The sequence below is a fragment of the Gopherus evgoodei genome, chromosome 19 (genome assembly GCF_007399415.2).
Source record: "Gopherus evgoodei ecotype Sinaloan lineage chromosome 19, rGopEvg1_v1.p, whole genome shotgun sequence".
In the NCBI taxonomy this organism is placed as follows: domain Eukaryota; kingdom Metazoa; phylum Chordata; order Testudines; family Testudinidae; genus Gopherus; species Gopherus evgoodei.
Window position 1 is genome coordinate 20986319 of NC_044340.1, and position 15579 is coordinate 21001897.

General features: G+C 48.8%; 1 protein-coding gene across 3 annotated transcripts in view; it reads right to left on the reverse strand.

The window, feature by feature from the left end:
- Positions 1 to 15579, reverse strand: part of DSCAML1 (DS cell adhesion molecule like 1) — a 342519-nt gene that overhangs the window by 114105 nt on the left and 212835 nt on the right. For 2 of the 3 annotated variants that reach the window (XM_030538636.1, XM_030538637.1), the window contains exon 8: positions 12068 to 12340. In XM_030538636.1, coding sequence (XP_030394496.1) covers positions 12068 to 12340 — 273 coding nt within the window. Of the gene's footprint in view, positions 1 to 12067; positions 12341 to 15579 lie in introns of those variants that run through there. The other variant, XM_030538638.1, reaches the window with a different exon arrangement.

The following is a 15579-nucleotide window of genomic DNA, read 5'->3' on the forward strand; positions in this document are numbered from 1 at the left end:
TGCAAGACAATATCACTGCCGCTATGGTACAGATTGGGAAGACTGAGGGTCTGGGAGGTAACCTGTCTAAGGCCACGTGCATGTGGTTGATCTGGAAACAGAACCGAGGAAACCTGGTTCCTGCTCCCTCCCAAGGCCTGACACTGCTCTTTCGTGGTAGGCGGGAAGGATGCCAGAGCTAACATTATTCCCCAGGCCAGCGGCTAAAGGAAATGCAAGGAGGGTCTGGTTTAGCCGCTTTCTAACAACAAGAGCATCTCTCCCTTCGTGGTTCTGAGATACAGCTCCCTCACCACACCGCCATGGTGCAATGCCATGAGGGCTCCTCTCCTGCCATCCTATACTTTAGTCAGTGAATTGCAGAGAATAGCGGGTAACCAGATAACTGCTACCCTGAAACACAAACTGCAGCGAAGGAGCCAACAGTGCAAAGCACCAGGCTCAGTCCAAGCACAGGGATGTCCTTGTTGGTGCCCTCAAAGCACAGAAAGGCAGGAGAACCTCTTTCCAATGGGACGAGGCTGCTCCATTAGCTCAGCTGCAGAGCAATGACTAGAGAAGCTGGAGCCATGGAGCCAGCAGTGCCTGTTTTTCATAATTAATGAATAATTAATTGTGTATGCTCTGCAGTCTATTGCAGAAGGGAGGAGGGTTTGTGTATCCGTGCAACCCTCTCTCCCAGCACACCCCACAGGCCTCTTTAAACACCAACAAAACAACACAGCCCAGCAAGAATTCGGCAGAGGAACCTCCCAGGTTCCAACTCTCCTTGACACCAGCCTGCGCTTATAGGGTTTTTTATATTCTACATAAACTTCTTGATGTTGGGACAACTATGAATTCTCCTCTCTCTGGAGTTCCCACGTGTTCTGCAAGAGCACAACACAACACAGCTACGGCAGCTCAGGAAAGCAATCACAAATGCACAAGCCCTTTTACTCTACAGACCTGGATTTCAGAGCCTGGTAATTCACAGGGGGACTAAGTGCATGTGGGAGTCTCATCCCAGCGCCCCGGACTGGGATTAACTGGGCAGGGAGTGCAGGTCAGGCCTGAAGTGACGCAGCAGGGCTGGGAGAATGCCAGAAGTGGGTCACACGGCAGTGTGGGTTAGGGAGCAGGTGCACTGGTGTTCAGGGATTCCTTCACAGAGAAAGCTTGTGTAGGTGTATGCCCAGTGCAGACTTGGCTCTGAGTATTGCTATTTAAATCATGAGCACCAAATCCACACACAATTAGGTTAAAAGAAGAGTAGACGTTTAGTCTGCTGCCTGGAACAGCGAGCACAGCTGTTAGAGAGGATCCCATGGGGGAGAATGCTCTGACAGGGCTGTCAGAGGAGACAAAGAGACCACTAAGGACAAAAGGTCCCAGTGATGACAGCTGATGGCTTCTGTAGCTGTAACAGGAGGGGTTCCAGGCTCCATGTCTCTCAGAAGCTGCAAGAACTTGGATGAGCAAGAGGGCTGAGCCATGAAAGAGACCGGGATTCTAAACTAAATAGCACAAATGAAATCTGAGCAGGATTTTGGGACTGGAATGTAAAACTGTTGGAGCCAAAAAGCGACACTCCATGGAGAGTGTAGTGATCATTGCATTGCAAGAGACTACAGCCAAAACAGATTTGAATGTAACTGCTGATACAGAATGGGGAAGGACTGAGAATGGGCGATTTCCAATACTCCAAGTGGAAGGACTCTCTCACGCTCACCTCCCCTGGATCACAAGCTGCTGACCTCAGGGGGGCACCAAGACATTGTCACTTGGGCGGACACTGCCGAACGGAACCCACTGCTTTCCACTTTGCAATTGTTTCCCAAGGTTGTCTTGTGTCTGCTTTTCTAGTAGGCCCCTACTTAGCACAATAAAGGGTTCATTCACCGCACCCTGGGCTGTGTGCACAGGGTCCGTCTCCTCAGCCCTTGCCGTGGGGTGAGACGGTTACATTTGTAGTCAGGACTTTGGCTCAGTGCCTCTTCGGCTCCCTCTCCACTAGAGTGGGGATCACACTTCCCAGCTCAGGCAGACAGACTTGCACTAGCCGGGCTTCAGTTAGCAAGCTAAAAACAGCAGTGTGAACGCTCTGGCTTGGGCCGAGTTGGACCCTTTAGGCATCAGCTCCCCAGCTCCTGCCCAAGCCCAAGTCAGAACATCCACACGGCTATTTTTAGCTAACTAACTGGAGCCCTGCAAGTGCAGCTCATCTGCCCGAGCTGGGAGGCTCATTCACAGCTGCAGTGTAGACACACCCTTTGTTTCAGCCCAGTCTAGGCAGCACCATTGACAGAACTGGGTCCTAGGGCGAGGAGATCTGGTCCCACACTCTCAGCCTGGCCTGGAGGTCAGGACAAGGTGACTCTGTAGGAACATTGGTAACGCAGCCATCTCCAAACCATTACTGCTCCCCACTGCACTGCATGCCCCCTAGTCATACCACTACAGGGAGCAGCCAGAGAAAGCACCTCAAAGTCCTTTCTGTCCCAAGCAATTCCCATTCACACCACTCCTGGGGAGATCTCTATGCGGAGCACACCCACAGCATCAGCTGAAAAGTGACTGGTCCCCAAAGAGCGAAAAGCAGCTGGAGACATAAAAACAGGATGAAGATTTAAAAAAAAAAACAAACTAGCACGAACACACTAGGCACAGGTTGTCATAACCTAGTCCCAGATTTGAAAAAGTCTTGTTTCCTGATTGGTTCTCTGGTCAGGTGTTTCAGGTTACTTCTTTCCAGGTGAAAGAGACATTAACCCTTAGCTATTTGTTTATGAAACACCCCCCAAATTGCAGACAGTGGGGAAGCTCACTGGCGGCGATTTCCTCCTAGAACTTTAAAATAAACAGATTAATACAACACATGCACTTTTACCTATACCACTAAGTATATAACTAACAGACTTCTACATTTTAAGAACACTTTTTAACTACTGGATTCTGGGAAACTCTCACGGGAGAGTGCATCAGCTACTTTGTTAGAAGCTCCTGAGATGTGCTGAATTTCAAAATCAAAATCTTGGAGAGCTAAACTCCAACGAAGAAGTTTCTTCTTGTTCCCCTTGGCAGTATGAAGCCACTTTAGTGCAGCATGGTCAGTTTGTAGCTGGATCCGCCGTCCCCAAACATATGGGCGTAGCTTTTCCAGGGCGTACACAATGGCATAGCATTCCTTTTCACTGACCGACCAGTGACTTTCCCTCTCAGACAGTTTCTTGCTGAGAAACACGACAGGATGGAAGTTGTGATCCGTTGCTTCCTGCATGAGAACTGCTCCTATACCACGCTCAGAAAGATCTGTGGTTACTAGGAATGGCTTGTCAAAGTCCGGGGCCCTGAGCACAGGGTCAGACATGAGCGTCGCCTTAAGTTGGGTAAAGGCCTTTTGACACTCATCAGTCCACTTAACTGCATTTGGCTGGGTCTTTTTGGTCAGGTTGGTCAGTAGGGCAGCGATTTGGCTGTAGTGTGGTACAAATCACCTGTAGTACCCGGCCAAGCCTAAGAAGGATTGGACCTGTTTCTTTGACCTTGGGACAGGCCACTTTTGGATAGCATCCATCTTGGCCTGTAGGGCATTTATGGTTCCTCGACCCACCTGGTGCCCCAGGTAAGTCACTCTGTTTTGGCCTATTTGACACTTTTTGGCCTTAACAGTTAGTCCGGCCTGCCTGATGCGCTCAAAGACCTTTTCCAGGTGTAGTAGGTGTTCGGGCCAGGAGTCTGAAAAAATGGCCACATCATCGAGGTAGGCAACTGCATATTCTCCCAGTCCTGCTAGTAGACCATCTACCAGCCTCTGGAAGGTGGCGGGTGCATTTCGAAGGCCGAAAGGAAGGACATTGAATTCATACACTCCCGCATGGGTGACGAATGCTGACCTTTCCTTGGCAAGTTCATTTAGCGGTACTTGCCAGTACCCCTTGGTTAAGTCTATTGTAGAGATGAACTGGGCACATCCCAACTTCTCCAACAGCTCATTGGTGCGTGGCATTGGATAGTTGTCTGGACGAGTTACCGCATTTAGCTTACGGTAGTCCATGCAAAAGCGTATTTCCCCATCTGGTTTGGGTACCAGAACCACTGGAGATGCCCATGCACTGGTATTATACCCATCTGTAGCATGTTCTGGATCTCCCGTTCTATAGCAGCTTGGGCGTGAGGAGACACCCGGTAGGGTGGGGTTCTAATGGGGTGAGCATTACCTGTGTCAATGGAGTGGTATGCCCATTCAGTCCATCCTGGGGTGGCTGAGAACAATGGGGCAAAGCTAGTGCACAGCTCCTTGATTTGTCGCCGCTGCAGATGTTCTAGGGTGGTTGAGAGGTTCACCTCTTCCACGCCACCGTCTTTTTTCCCGTCGTAGTAGACACCGTCAGGCCACTCAGCATCATCTCCCTGGACTGTAAACTGACAAACCTATAAGTCTCTGGAATAGAAAGGCTTGAGAGAATTAACATGGCACACTCTGGGCTTTAGTGAGGAATTGGGAAATGCTATGAGGTAGTTCACAGTTCCCAGGCGCTCTTGGACTGTGAATGGCTCTTCCCATGATGCTTCCATCTTATGGGCCTGTTGCGCCTTCAAGACCATGACCTGGTCTCCTACCTTGAAGGAACGTTCTCTGGTATGTTTGTCATACCAGGCCTTTTGCTCTTCCTGAGCATTCTTTAGGTTCTCTCTAGCAAGGGCTAAAGAGTGTCGGAGGGTGCTTTGTAGGTTGCTTACAAAGTCCAGAATGTTAGTTCCTGGAGAAGGCGTAAACCCCTCCCATTGTTGCTTCACCAACTGTAATGGCCCCTTAACCTTGTGACCATACACAAGTTCAAACGGTGAAAACCCTAAACTGGGATGTGGTACAGCCCTGTAGGCAAACAGCAACTGCTGCAACACTAGGTCCCAATTATTGGAGTGTTCGTTGATGAATTTACGTATCATGGCCCCCAAAGTTCCATTAAACCTTTCCACCAGGCCATTGGTTTGATAGTGGTACGGGGTGGCAACCAAGTGGTTCACCCCATGCGTTTCCCACAGTTTTTGATGGTCCCTGCCAGGAAATTAGATCCTGAATCAGTAAGGATGTCGGAGGGCCAACCTACCCTGGCAAAAATGTCTGTTAGGGCCAGGCACACAGTGTTAGCCCTGGTGTTGCCTAGAGCTACTGCTTCTGGCCATCGGGTAGCAAAGTCCACTAAAGTCAGTACATACTGCTTTCCTCTGGGTGTCTTTTTTGGGAAAGAACTCAGAATATCCACAGCTACTCGCTGAAATGGGACCTCAATTATGGGGAGTGGCTGGAGAGGGGCCTTGACCTGGTCTTGGGGTTTTCCCACTCTTTGGCATACCTCACAAGACCGGACATACTTGGCAACGTCCTTGCCCATCCCCTCCCAGTGGAAGGACTTCCCCAACCGGTCCTTGGTTCGGTTCACCCCAGCATGGCCACTGGGATGATCACAGGCTAAGCTTAAGAGCTTCCCCCGGTACTTAGTTGGAACCACCAACTGTTTTTGCGGCTGCCATTCTTCCCGGTGTCCACCAGAAAGAATCTCCTTGTATAAAAGTCCTTGGTCCATAACAAACCGGGATCGATTAGAAGAGCTGAGAGGCGGTGGGGTGCTCCGTGCCGCCGCCCAAGCTTTCTGAAGGCTGTCATCCGCTTCCTGCTCAGTCTGGAACTGTTCCCTTGAGGCTGGGGTCACCAGTTCTTCCTCAGACTGTGGACTTGGGCTTGGTCCCTCTGGAAGCGATGTAGGTGATGGGGTTGTTTCCGTTGCTGGTGAACCGCTCTCCGCTGGCGCACCTGAGGGTATTTCAGGCTCTGGCTGAGCCTTTTGGGTATGGCTGTCTTTTGCTTCTGCCAGTTCTGGCTTGCTGGCGCCCTCTGGCGTTGAGTTTGAAGATGTGGTTGCACTTGCTGGTGCTGGTTGCTGTTTCAGTTCCAGGCCTGGGACTGGAGATGCTGTGGCTGTTTCAGTGGTTGGCATGGAATCCGGGTCCACTGCCTCTGTCTGGGTCTCTGGTAACACAGACGGGGCGCCTGTGGACGGCTCAGGAACAGGAATGGGTCTGGAAGCTTGCCTGGTTTGGCTACGTGTAACCATTCCCACTCTCTTGGCCCGCTTCACCTGGTTGGCCAAGTCTTCCCCAGTAGCATGGGGATGGGATAGCTGTCATAAACTGCAAAAGTCCACATTCCTGACCAGCCTTTGTACTGGACAGCCAGTTCAGCTGTAGGCAAGTCTACAGCTTGTGACATGAAGGGGTAAATTGTAACTTGGGCCTTTGGGTTGATGAATTTGGGGTCAAAGAAGGATTGGTGGATAGCTGACACTTGTGCCCCTGTGTTTCTCCACGCAGTAACCTTCTTTCCGCCCACTTTCAAATTTTCCCTTCGCTGCAAGGGTATTTGAGAGGCATCTGGGCCTGGGGATCTTTTGGGTGATGGTGGTGTAATGAATTGCACTCGGATGGCGTTCTTTGGACAGTTGGCCTTGATATGTCCCAGTTCATTACACTTAAAGCATCTTCCATCTGATGGGTCAGTGGGTCAAGGTGAGTTACTGGAGACTGGTGAGGTGGAAGAATAGTGTGTCTGTGGCTTTACTTGGGTTGTAGGTGGTGTTTTTGGCTGCCCTCGGTTGTAGGATTTATGGTCGGTGTGCCCTCTGGGGTATTCGTTCCCCTTGACCGTAGCTTTCTTGCTTTCTGCCACTTCCATCCATCTGGCTCCAATCTCCCCCGACTCGGTGAGATTTTTGGGTTTTCCATCTTGTATGTACCGTGTTATGTCCTCAGGAACACCATCCAAGAACTGCTTCATTTGTATGAGGAGGTGCAGTTCTTCCAAGGATTTAACATTGTGTCCTGATATCCAGGCCTCATAATTTTTCCCAACGTAGTAGGCGTGTTTGGGAAATGACACATCTGGTTTCCACTTTTGGGTTCTGAAACGCCGACGGGCATGATCCGGGGTTATCCCCATTCTGTATCTGGCCTTGGTTTGAAAAAGTTTATAGTCGTTCATGTGCTGCTTAGGCATTTCAGCTGCCACCTCTGCTAAAGGTCCACTGAGCTGTGGCCTCAATTCTACCATGTACTGGTCTTCAGGGATGCTGTACCCAAGACAGGCTCTTTCAAAATTTTCCAAGAAGGCCTCGGTGTCATCACCTGCCTTGTAGGTGGGAAATTTCCTGGGATGTGGAACCATAATTGGCAAAGGGTTGTTAGGATTGGCTGGAGCCTGTTGCTTAGCCTTTTCTAATTCCATGGCCTGTCGGTGGGTCTCCCTCTGGAGTTCTGTCTGTCTTCTGTAGGCTGCCAGTTTGATGCTTTCTTCCTTTTCTTTCAGCTCCACCTCTTTTTGTCTTTTTTCCAGTTGTCGCCTGTGTTCAGCTTCTTTGATTTGTTCATCTGCCTCCCTTTTTTCCTTGGAAGTCATGGTTCCTGTATTCTTGTGTCGGGGTGCCCTCTGGTGTTTATTGTCTGAACTGCAGGCTCTGTTCCCTCCTGGGGTCTGCCTAGCAACAGTGCCTTTTTCCCTTTCTTCCTCTAGCTAATCTTTTCAATGTAAAGTAAACCAGAAAAACCACTTTATTTGCATGTGTATAGTGCTGGTATTTGACTCCTAATGGGAGTGCTATTGTGTCACAAAAGACCCTTTTGTCACAGCTTAATGGTTCCTTGCTTAATATGCAAGCCAGAAACTGCAAGAGAGCAGAGAAAAAAAATTCTCTCTGGTTCCTTTTAAAATCAAACTGTCTCTGCTTAAAAGCCCCTAGCAGAGAAAAGAAAAATATAATATTCCTACTGGCTTCTGGATTCTATCTTTCCCACAAACGCTGCTACCATGTCATAACCTAGTCCCAGATTTGGACCTTAGCGTCCAAAATATGGGGGTTAGCATGAAAACCTCAAAGCTTAGTTACCAGTTTGGACTTGGTAAAGCTGCCACCACCCAAAAAATTAGAGTGTTTTGGGGCACTCTGGTCCCCCCAAAAACCTTCCCTGGGGACCCCAAGACCCAAATCCCTTGAGTCTCACAACAAAGGGAAATAAACCATTTCCCTTCCCCCCCTCCAGGTGTTTCCTCCCAGGGTTCCTGGAGAGATACACAGAAGTAAGCTCCATGACTCTAAACAGAGGGAGTCCACCCTCTCTATTTCCAGTCCTGGAAACAGAAGTACTTCCCTCTTCACCCAGAGGGAATGCAAAGTCAGGCTAGTAAATCTAACACACACAGATTTCCCCCTGACTTCTTCCTCTCACCAATTCCCTGGTGAGCACAGACTCAATTCCCTGGAGTTCCCCACTAAAGAAAAACTCCAACAGGTCTTAAAGAGAAAGCTTTATGTAAAAAGAAAAAAAATACATAAAAATGGTCTCTCTGTATTAAGGTGACAAATACAGGGTCAATTGCTTAAAAGAAATATGAATAAATAGCCTTATTCAAAAAGAATACAATTTAAAACATTCCAGCAACTACACACATGTAAATACAAAAAAAACATATAAATCACTATCTGATCTTTTGTACTTACAACTGGGAAACAGGAGATTAGAAAGGCAGGAAACAGAAATCCTCTCATAGCCGAGAGAGAGACAGGCACAAGACCAGAAGAAAGGACTCACACACAAACTTCCCTCCACCCAGATTTGAAAAAATCTGGTTTCCTGATTGGTCCTCTGGTCAGGTGTTTCAGGTTACTTCTTTCCAGGTGTAAGAGACATTAACCCTTAGCTATCTGATTATGACATAGGTGCAAGGGGTGCTATAAAGCTTATAATATCACTTGCTTCGGAAGACCTGCATAACTCACTTGTGGCACTTAACGTGGCCACCCGGCACTTGTGGCAATAAAAGCTTTCCAGCATTCCATGCCATTGCATAGTCTATATGTATATACAGTTATATTTATTTACTCTGGTCTTTGGAGCAGCTCAGATTGCTTTCCAACGTATTCTCAATTTTTTTCCATGAGTCTTTTATCTGATGGCCAATAAATATATAAATAAACAAACAACATCTAAATTCTGGCATAAATTCTAACCAGCCATGCTGCAGATGAAATAAACATGTCTGCTTTCCAATCAGAATGGCCCTGTCAGCCAGACCGAGAACATTTAAATCAGCTCAACTTTCTACAACTGTCACCAACTACTGATCAAGACAGTAAATCCAGGCTCCAAAGGGTTTGCATATCAATGGGAACCCAGAATATACGAGTCTGCAGCTCAACTTCAGCATTCTCTAATGGCACCTTCTAGAGATTGAGAAAAGTTGAATTATGTTATGCTTTATGTGCACACACCCACACAGGCTTTCTCTCTCTCTCTCTCTCTCTCTCTCACACACAGAAATACGGACGCTCCCCGACTTATGCAAACGTTCTGTTCCGGAGCGCCTTGCATAACTCACATTTTGCGTAAGTGGGGAATGCATCTTCAGCCATTACACACACACACACACAAAAGAGAAAACCTTTCTAGCTTATGGAACTTACAGACCTTTTTCCGTAAGTGCAGGTTTGTGTTGGTAAAGAAAAATTGTACTGCTAGCTAACAAAAACGTAACGCTGCCATGCACAGCCAAAGAAGTGAGAGGGGAGGCCGGTGGGCTGTCCCCTGCGGAAATGTTTTCCTAGTGCCAACCTAGTTCTCAAAGCATCTCAAGTGAGGAGACTCCTGCTGCCTGCCTTTGCAGACTGAGTTCTTTTGCTGGGAGGCTCCATTCCTCAATGCAGCTGCCTCTCTGAGAGAGAGAGAGAGAGACACACACACACACACACACACACACACACACACACACACACACACACACACCATTCTCCACTGCAGGCTCCAGGTGCTCCTTGTAAGCCCACCCCTTTTGCACCGAAACACCATGCCAGTTTATGGACATTTTGTCCCGAGCTTTTGCACCTACACTAGACTATGCAGGTGTACAGGACATTGCTGAGACTGGTATCCCTGAGGGAAGCAGGAGAGATTTAGGGTTTGGTGCAAGCTCAGGATTTCACTGGTTTTCTCAGAAAACATGATGGTTTCATTCCAAGTTTGGCTTTGTTACTGTAAACCTGTATTAACAATGCACAAGGGTCAGCTCTCCTCACAGGAGCCCAATGAGTTTTGTAAAGCTCAAACCAGCAATAAAATCTCAGATAAACTGTGGCATGAAGTGTAAGGCGCAGAAGGGATTTGTGACAAGAAGAAGAAATGCATATGTCTTCTCCCTCTTCCCAGCTTTCCTACCACTCATTTCACACAAGCATCAAGGGCTCCCAAACATACGGACAACAGGTGTCTTACTGCCACACTCCCCAACTGTCTACCCTGAGCCTACCCCACAAGGAACTCACCCAAGGTATCCTCACTTGGAATCCCCCTGCGCCCTGCGTGACCAATTGCCAGGATGCTTGGCAGCCCATTAACTTTAGTGCACTAGCAAGTGGTGCTGAATGCACTGTGTCCTCTTGAGAGCTTGCGTTAATCCCTTTCAGGGGTGGTGGCTTCCAAAATAAAAAAGCTCTTGCTAGCAAAGACATCCAGTGCAGTTACCCACCCTGTAGAGCTCCCGATGACAGAAAAGGCCTTTCTGTAGCTCTCTGATCCGTGCCATCTACAGTACACAGTTTTCTCTATGTTCCTTTTGCAAAGCCTTGGAGAAGAGTACTAGCTAATCAAGTGGCAGAATTCATAATCAGCATGGATGCATGCTCCTGCTAACCCAATTCCTAATGAGAATATGAAGGATGGGGCATCAGAACAAAACCCACTGCAGAACTGAAGGGCATTCCAGAAATACTCGGCTCCGCGAGACGGAGAGAAAGAACTGCCCTTCTCTCTCCCCTGCTGTGGCTGTGTTTGTCGAAATGATTTACTGCACCCACCAAGCTGGCGACAGGCTGAGCAGCCCCGACAACCCTGAGGATGGAAGATACTGTAGCATCGCATGCTCATAACACAATCTCAGCAAGTCACTGGAATGGAATGCATCAGATTCAATTCATTAGGAATGATAGCTCCCTGAATGGGGCTGAATAATTGATGGGCTGTAGAAGCTTTTAAGATGTTCTGTACGCTCGGAAGACTGAGTGTATTATTTTTTTAAAAGCTAACACACACAGCAAAACCCCAACGAAGGTGATCTGAGCAAAGGTTAGATGTTTTAATACTTTGTGTTTACACTGTCAATTCTTGCTCCACTGCTTGTAATGGGAAATGGATACACTATGGAGAGGGGCAGCAGAGCGAGCGGCAGGTCCAGGCAGTTATTCAGCAGTAACTGAACTAATTCACTGGGGCTGCAGCAGCTAACCCAGGAGGATGGGAATTGATCTTGGACCCATGTAACATTTGCACTGCAAGTCCACGGTCTGGCCGAAGAGCCCCTGGTGTGTTCAATGGAGCAAGACGCTTCCCTGCTTGGCTTATCCACCTTCATCCCACAGCAGCAACGTGCTCAAAATTATTCGAGTGCGACCTCTGCTCTGCCTGGACCCCCAAATGTGCGACCCCTGGGGAAGAATTTGTACATGTGCAACTGAGCACGGGGAGCTCTTGGTGTCCCCGGGGCTGTGGGTGGGAGGCAGACTAGTCAGTGCAGCCGAACGGTCCAGAAGAGCATGGGAAGGGAGAGGTGCCCCTTGCAGCATCTGTCAAGATTGCCTGGGACTGGCAATTGGCAAAGGCTTCGGCAACAAACATGTCACAGGCAAGAGATTGGGGATTTTCCAGCAGCATTCCTGACTGTTACCCTTTCTCCCCTCCCCACTGCTGGGCTCCCCAAGACCAAACCAGGCTGAGGTGACTGTGCTCTCTTGGCCTCCCGCCCCAATAAAACCCAGGGATGGTGGGACAGCTCAGACTCTCTGGTTGCCACGCATCAGAGAGAGAGAACACCAAAAGGACAATGCTGAAATTAGCCAGCTGGGCTGCTGGCTACAACAGGCACCTCCCTGAAAGTCACCTGCAACTAGCACACTAGAGACTCAAAGAACTGGCAGGACACCAGGGTAGGAGAGTGAGTCCCCTGTTAAAGCCAGGGGCAGCGTTAGCGCTCCCAGCCTCCTACCTTTCACGGTAACGTGGACGCTCTGGCTGATGGAAAGCTGCGGCTGGATCAGGACGCTGCAGAGATACTCCCCTTCATCCATGCCCTTCTGCACATCCATCAACTTAAGGGTCCCGTTCTCAAAGACCACCTGGCGGTGGTTATCTGGAAGCAGCAAGGCGTCCTTGTACCACTTGATGGAATAGTACGGATACCCGATCACCCTGCAGTTGATGAAGGTGTCCCTACCCGCCACAGCCGTTATATTCTTCATGGCTCGGATACTCGGGGGACCTAAATTGTGGGAAGGGTGAAAGAGGCAGGCTAGGTTAATTCCGAAGAGCAATTTGTTTGCACACAGATCTGTTGCTATTTCAGAGCACATTTCGTAGGCAAATGAGGCAAGATAAATACTTAGGGTTTGCTCGTGTTTGGGAAGGGGGAGGCAACAGCTCAAATATGAGTGCCCTCCCATGCTGCACGCACTCAGAAATTGCAGAGCCAGCTTTTGACAAACTTTGGCACCAGCCACTGGTGCACAAAGGGTGATATTCCAAAGGGCACACGCGCCCCAATGAAAGTCACTGGGACACGTGCTCCAGAACTACTTAGCTGCTTTTTAAAATCACAGCCAAATTGTATGGGTGTCACTTCCATGCTCAGCTGTGAAAGTTCTGTCCCTGGGGCACTCTCTGCACACCTCTGAACCCACCCCTGCTAATGCTAGGGACAGACTGTATGTTTCTGCCCTACTTTCCTAAGCTCCATTCAGCTTCTAACACTCCCAGCGGCCCTGCATGTCTCTTTAAAAACAAAGCTACCCTCTCTTGCTGAAGGAATATGCTGGGAGCAGGACCTTATGCCACCTACCTCAATTGCAAACTATTTTAACTCAACTTTAAAAATCAGCCTGCCTGAGCCTCCAGCTGGGGATACACTGCTGAGTGGTTTCTATCCGGCTTTGAGACTGGTTTATGGATCAGGAGAACACTACACTTGAGTATTTCAACACCACGTTTCTTAGATCAACAACTGTATTGTTCTCCTGTTTATCAGCTGTTGCCCAAATGAAACAGCAACCTAATACTCCACCTACAGTGTAAAGATCAACTGTATCTCGGCTCCCAGCCTGCGGTGAACCGCAGAACTCCCACTTTATGAGGTATGCAGGACGCTCCTACAGAAGATCCATTTCAGTGGCATGTAAAACAAACGCATTCAAAAGCAGTTTGCTGCTTTCACTTTTTAATACTTTTCCTATCTCTCCTACCCCTTCTCTCCAAAAGCTACTGAGAAGGGATTCCACAATTGGGGGAGTTTTCCTGGAAACTCTGAAAATAAGATGAGATTGGGGGTGGGGGGAGGCAGAAGTGGGAGAAACTGCTTTGGTGATGCTTTCAGCTGCCTCAAATTCTGGTAAAGCCGCCACTTCTAATGCTCCAAAGCAATTGGGAAATAATATAAAAAATGGATTTAAAAACTCTCTTCCTGCCAGCCGTCACTCTGGGGTGCTGACGAGATACGACTTCAAAAACGGAGAGTCCATCAAAAGAAAACACCCAGCACAGAAAAAAGCATCTTATAAGAGGCATCAGCCACAAAGTTCTCCCCTGAGCACTGAAGCGGAAAAGGGCTGCACACTCCAAGACAGTTTTGGGGTGGAGTGGAAACAATCCAGGCAACCTAGAGCTCCCAGCCCTGCCTGCCTGCCTCTTGACTCAAATGCAGCACCGGTAGCTTCAGACCCAGCTAACTCACTTTGAGCAGCCGTTTCTCAGGAACACACACCTGTGCATTGTACTGGCCACGGAACACTGGCTTCCTGACCAGCAGAAAAGAAAGGGTGTGGGTGGGTGTGTAAAAGTGGGAGTACATTTGACAGAGGACTTGGAAAAGTTGTAAAACCTTGCTCCTGATGAACAGCCCCTTGACCCTGGGGGAGGGACGTGCATGTACCCAGGCGAAGGAACCCTGCATTCTAATCTAGGGATCTGTAGTTAAAAAACAAAAAGTTCAATAACAAACTTTGCTAGTGATTCCCATTGCTAAGCGATGAACTTGCTCCAGATTTAGTGATAAATGGCTGCCAAAGCCCAGCTTCACTGGACTTCCAGACAAACACCACTAGATCCATGGCAAACCGGAGACACAGATGAACACAGCCATTCAAACTTGCTTCTGGTAGACAAAATAATGTTACTTTTGGCTTTGTCTAGTTCATACCTATACAATCAGAAGCATGAATGGTCACCGGCTAATACTGTACCTTGTGCCTTAGAATTTTGCCCACCAGAAGTCCCTGTAATGCAAACAGCAGCATGCTCCAACCATAACAAGAGGAATGATTAACAGCACAATGGATTTGAGCGGACAAAGAAAATACAGCTCAGACAAATCAAAGGGAAAATTCAGCTCATTTGTCATGATTTAACAAATTGACTCGCCCTCGGGTCTAATACACGTTACAACACCTATGGGCAGTTAGTGCTGGGAAGGAAGGACAGAGTCAGAGTTATGAGTTGGACAGGTCAGAGGTGAGGCAGGGCCCGAAGGCACTGGCCAGTTAAAACAAGTAGGGGAAAGTTAGGCAGAGACCTTGCAGGGCACGATCCCGCTGGCCATCACAACTGCTCATACCCTGGGACTGGGCACGCGATCAGCTGGAGCTGGTCTCCAGGGGAACAGACATTTACCAACTGCACTTTAATCAACAGCATGAGAGCAGAGTGGGTGAGTGCGCTAGCTCTCATCTCTGGGGAGCTGGGTCCCAAATCCTCCCAGGGCTGTAGTGGGAATTAAATTGGCGGCTCCTTCCAAATGCAATAGTTGGTGCAATTGGCAATATCTGCTCAGAAACCAATGGCTGGTATTGCTGGAGATGCTGCAGATGACATTGCAGGTGAGGACCAAGATGCATTAGGATTAGGAGGGAGGAGAAGATGGATTTCTCCCCAATGCCCAGATTGAAATAGTAGGAGGTGGAGCAGATCAGGAGTGAGTTACACTGGCGAAGCCGGGGCAGTGGGGCAGGACTGGAAGGGGGGTGCTGCAGGTCAGAACTGGTGTGCATTGGCAGGGCGGGGCATATGAAGCTTGCACTCTTCCTAACTTCCGGCAGCAAAATCCTGCACTTCGATGAGCGTTAACTTCTCCCACAAACTTTGCAGAAAAAGAAATGGAAAGGACATGCAGTTTGAAGGTGGAAATTGCAATGAACTTATCTGGCATGTGACAGCTGCCAGCTCTGGGGGAGTCTGGATCTGCAGTCTGGCCCAGTGTAGCTCTGGAACATAACCCCTGAGGAGCAGGGAACCATGTTCCGCTGAGATGCACGGGGCTTCCTCAGTCAGCACCTCTGCAGCACGGTGACCCTGACAACACCCCAGGAACAGTGCAGAGCCACTCTCTGAGAGCTGGCCCACGAGACAGGGCTCTGCTTTATGAATTGAGCCGTTTGCCTCACTCTGTTACAAAATGTTTGGAATGGGAGAGCCATGCACCTTGGGATGGCTAGCCAGGCCCAGGCTGGGACC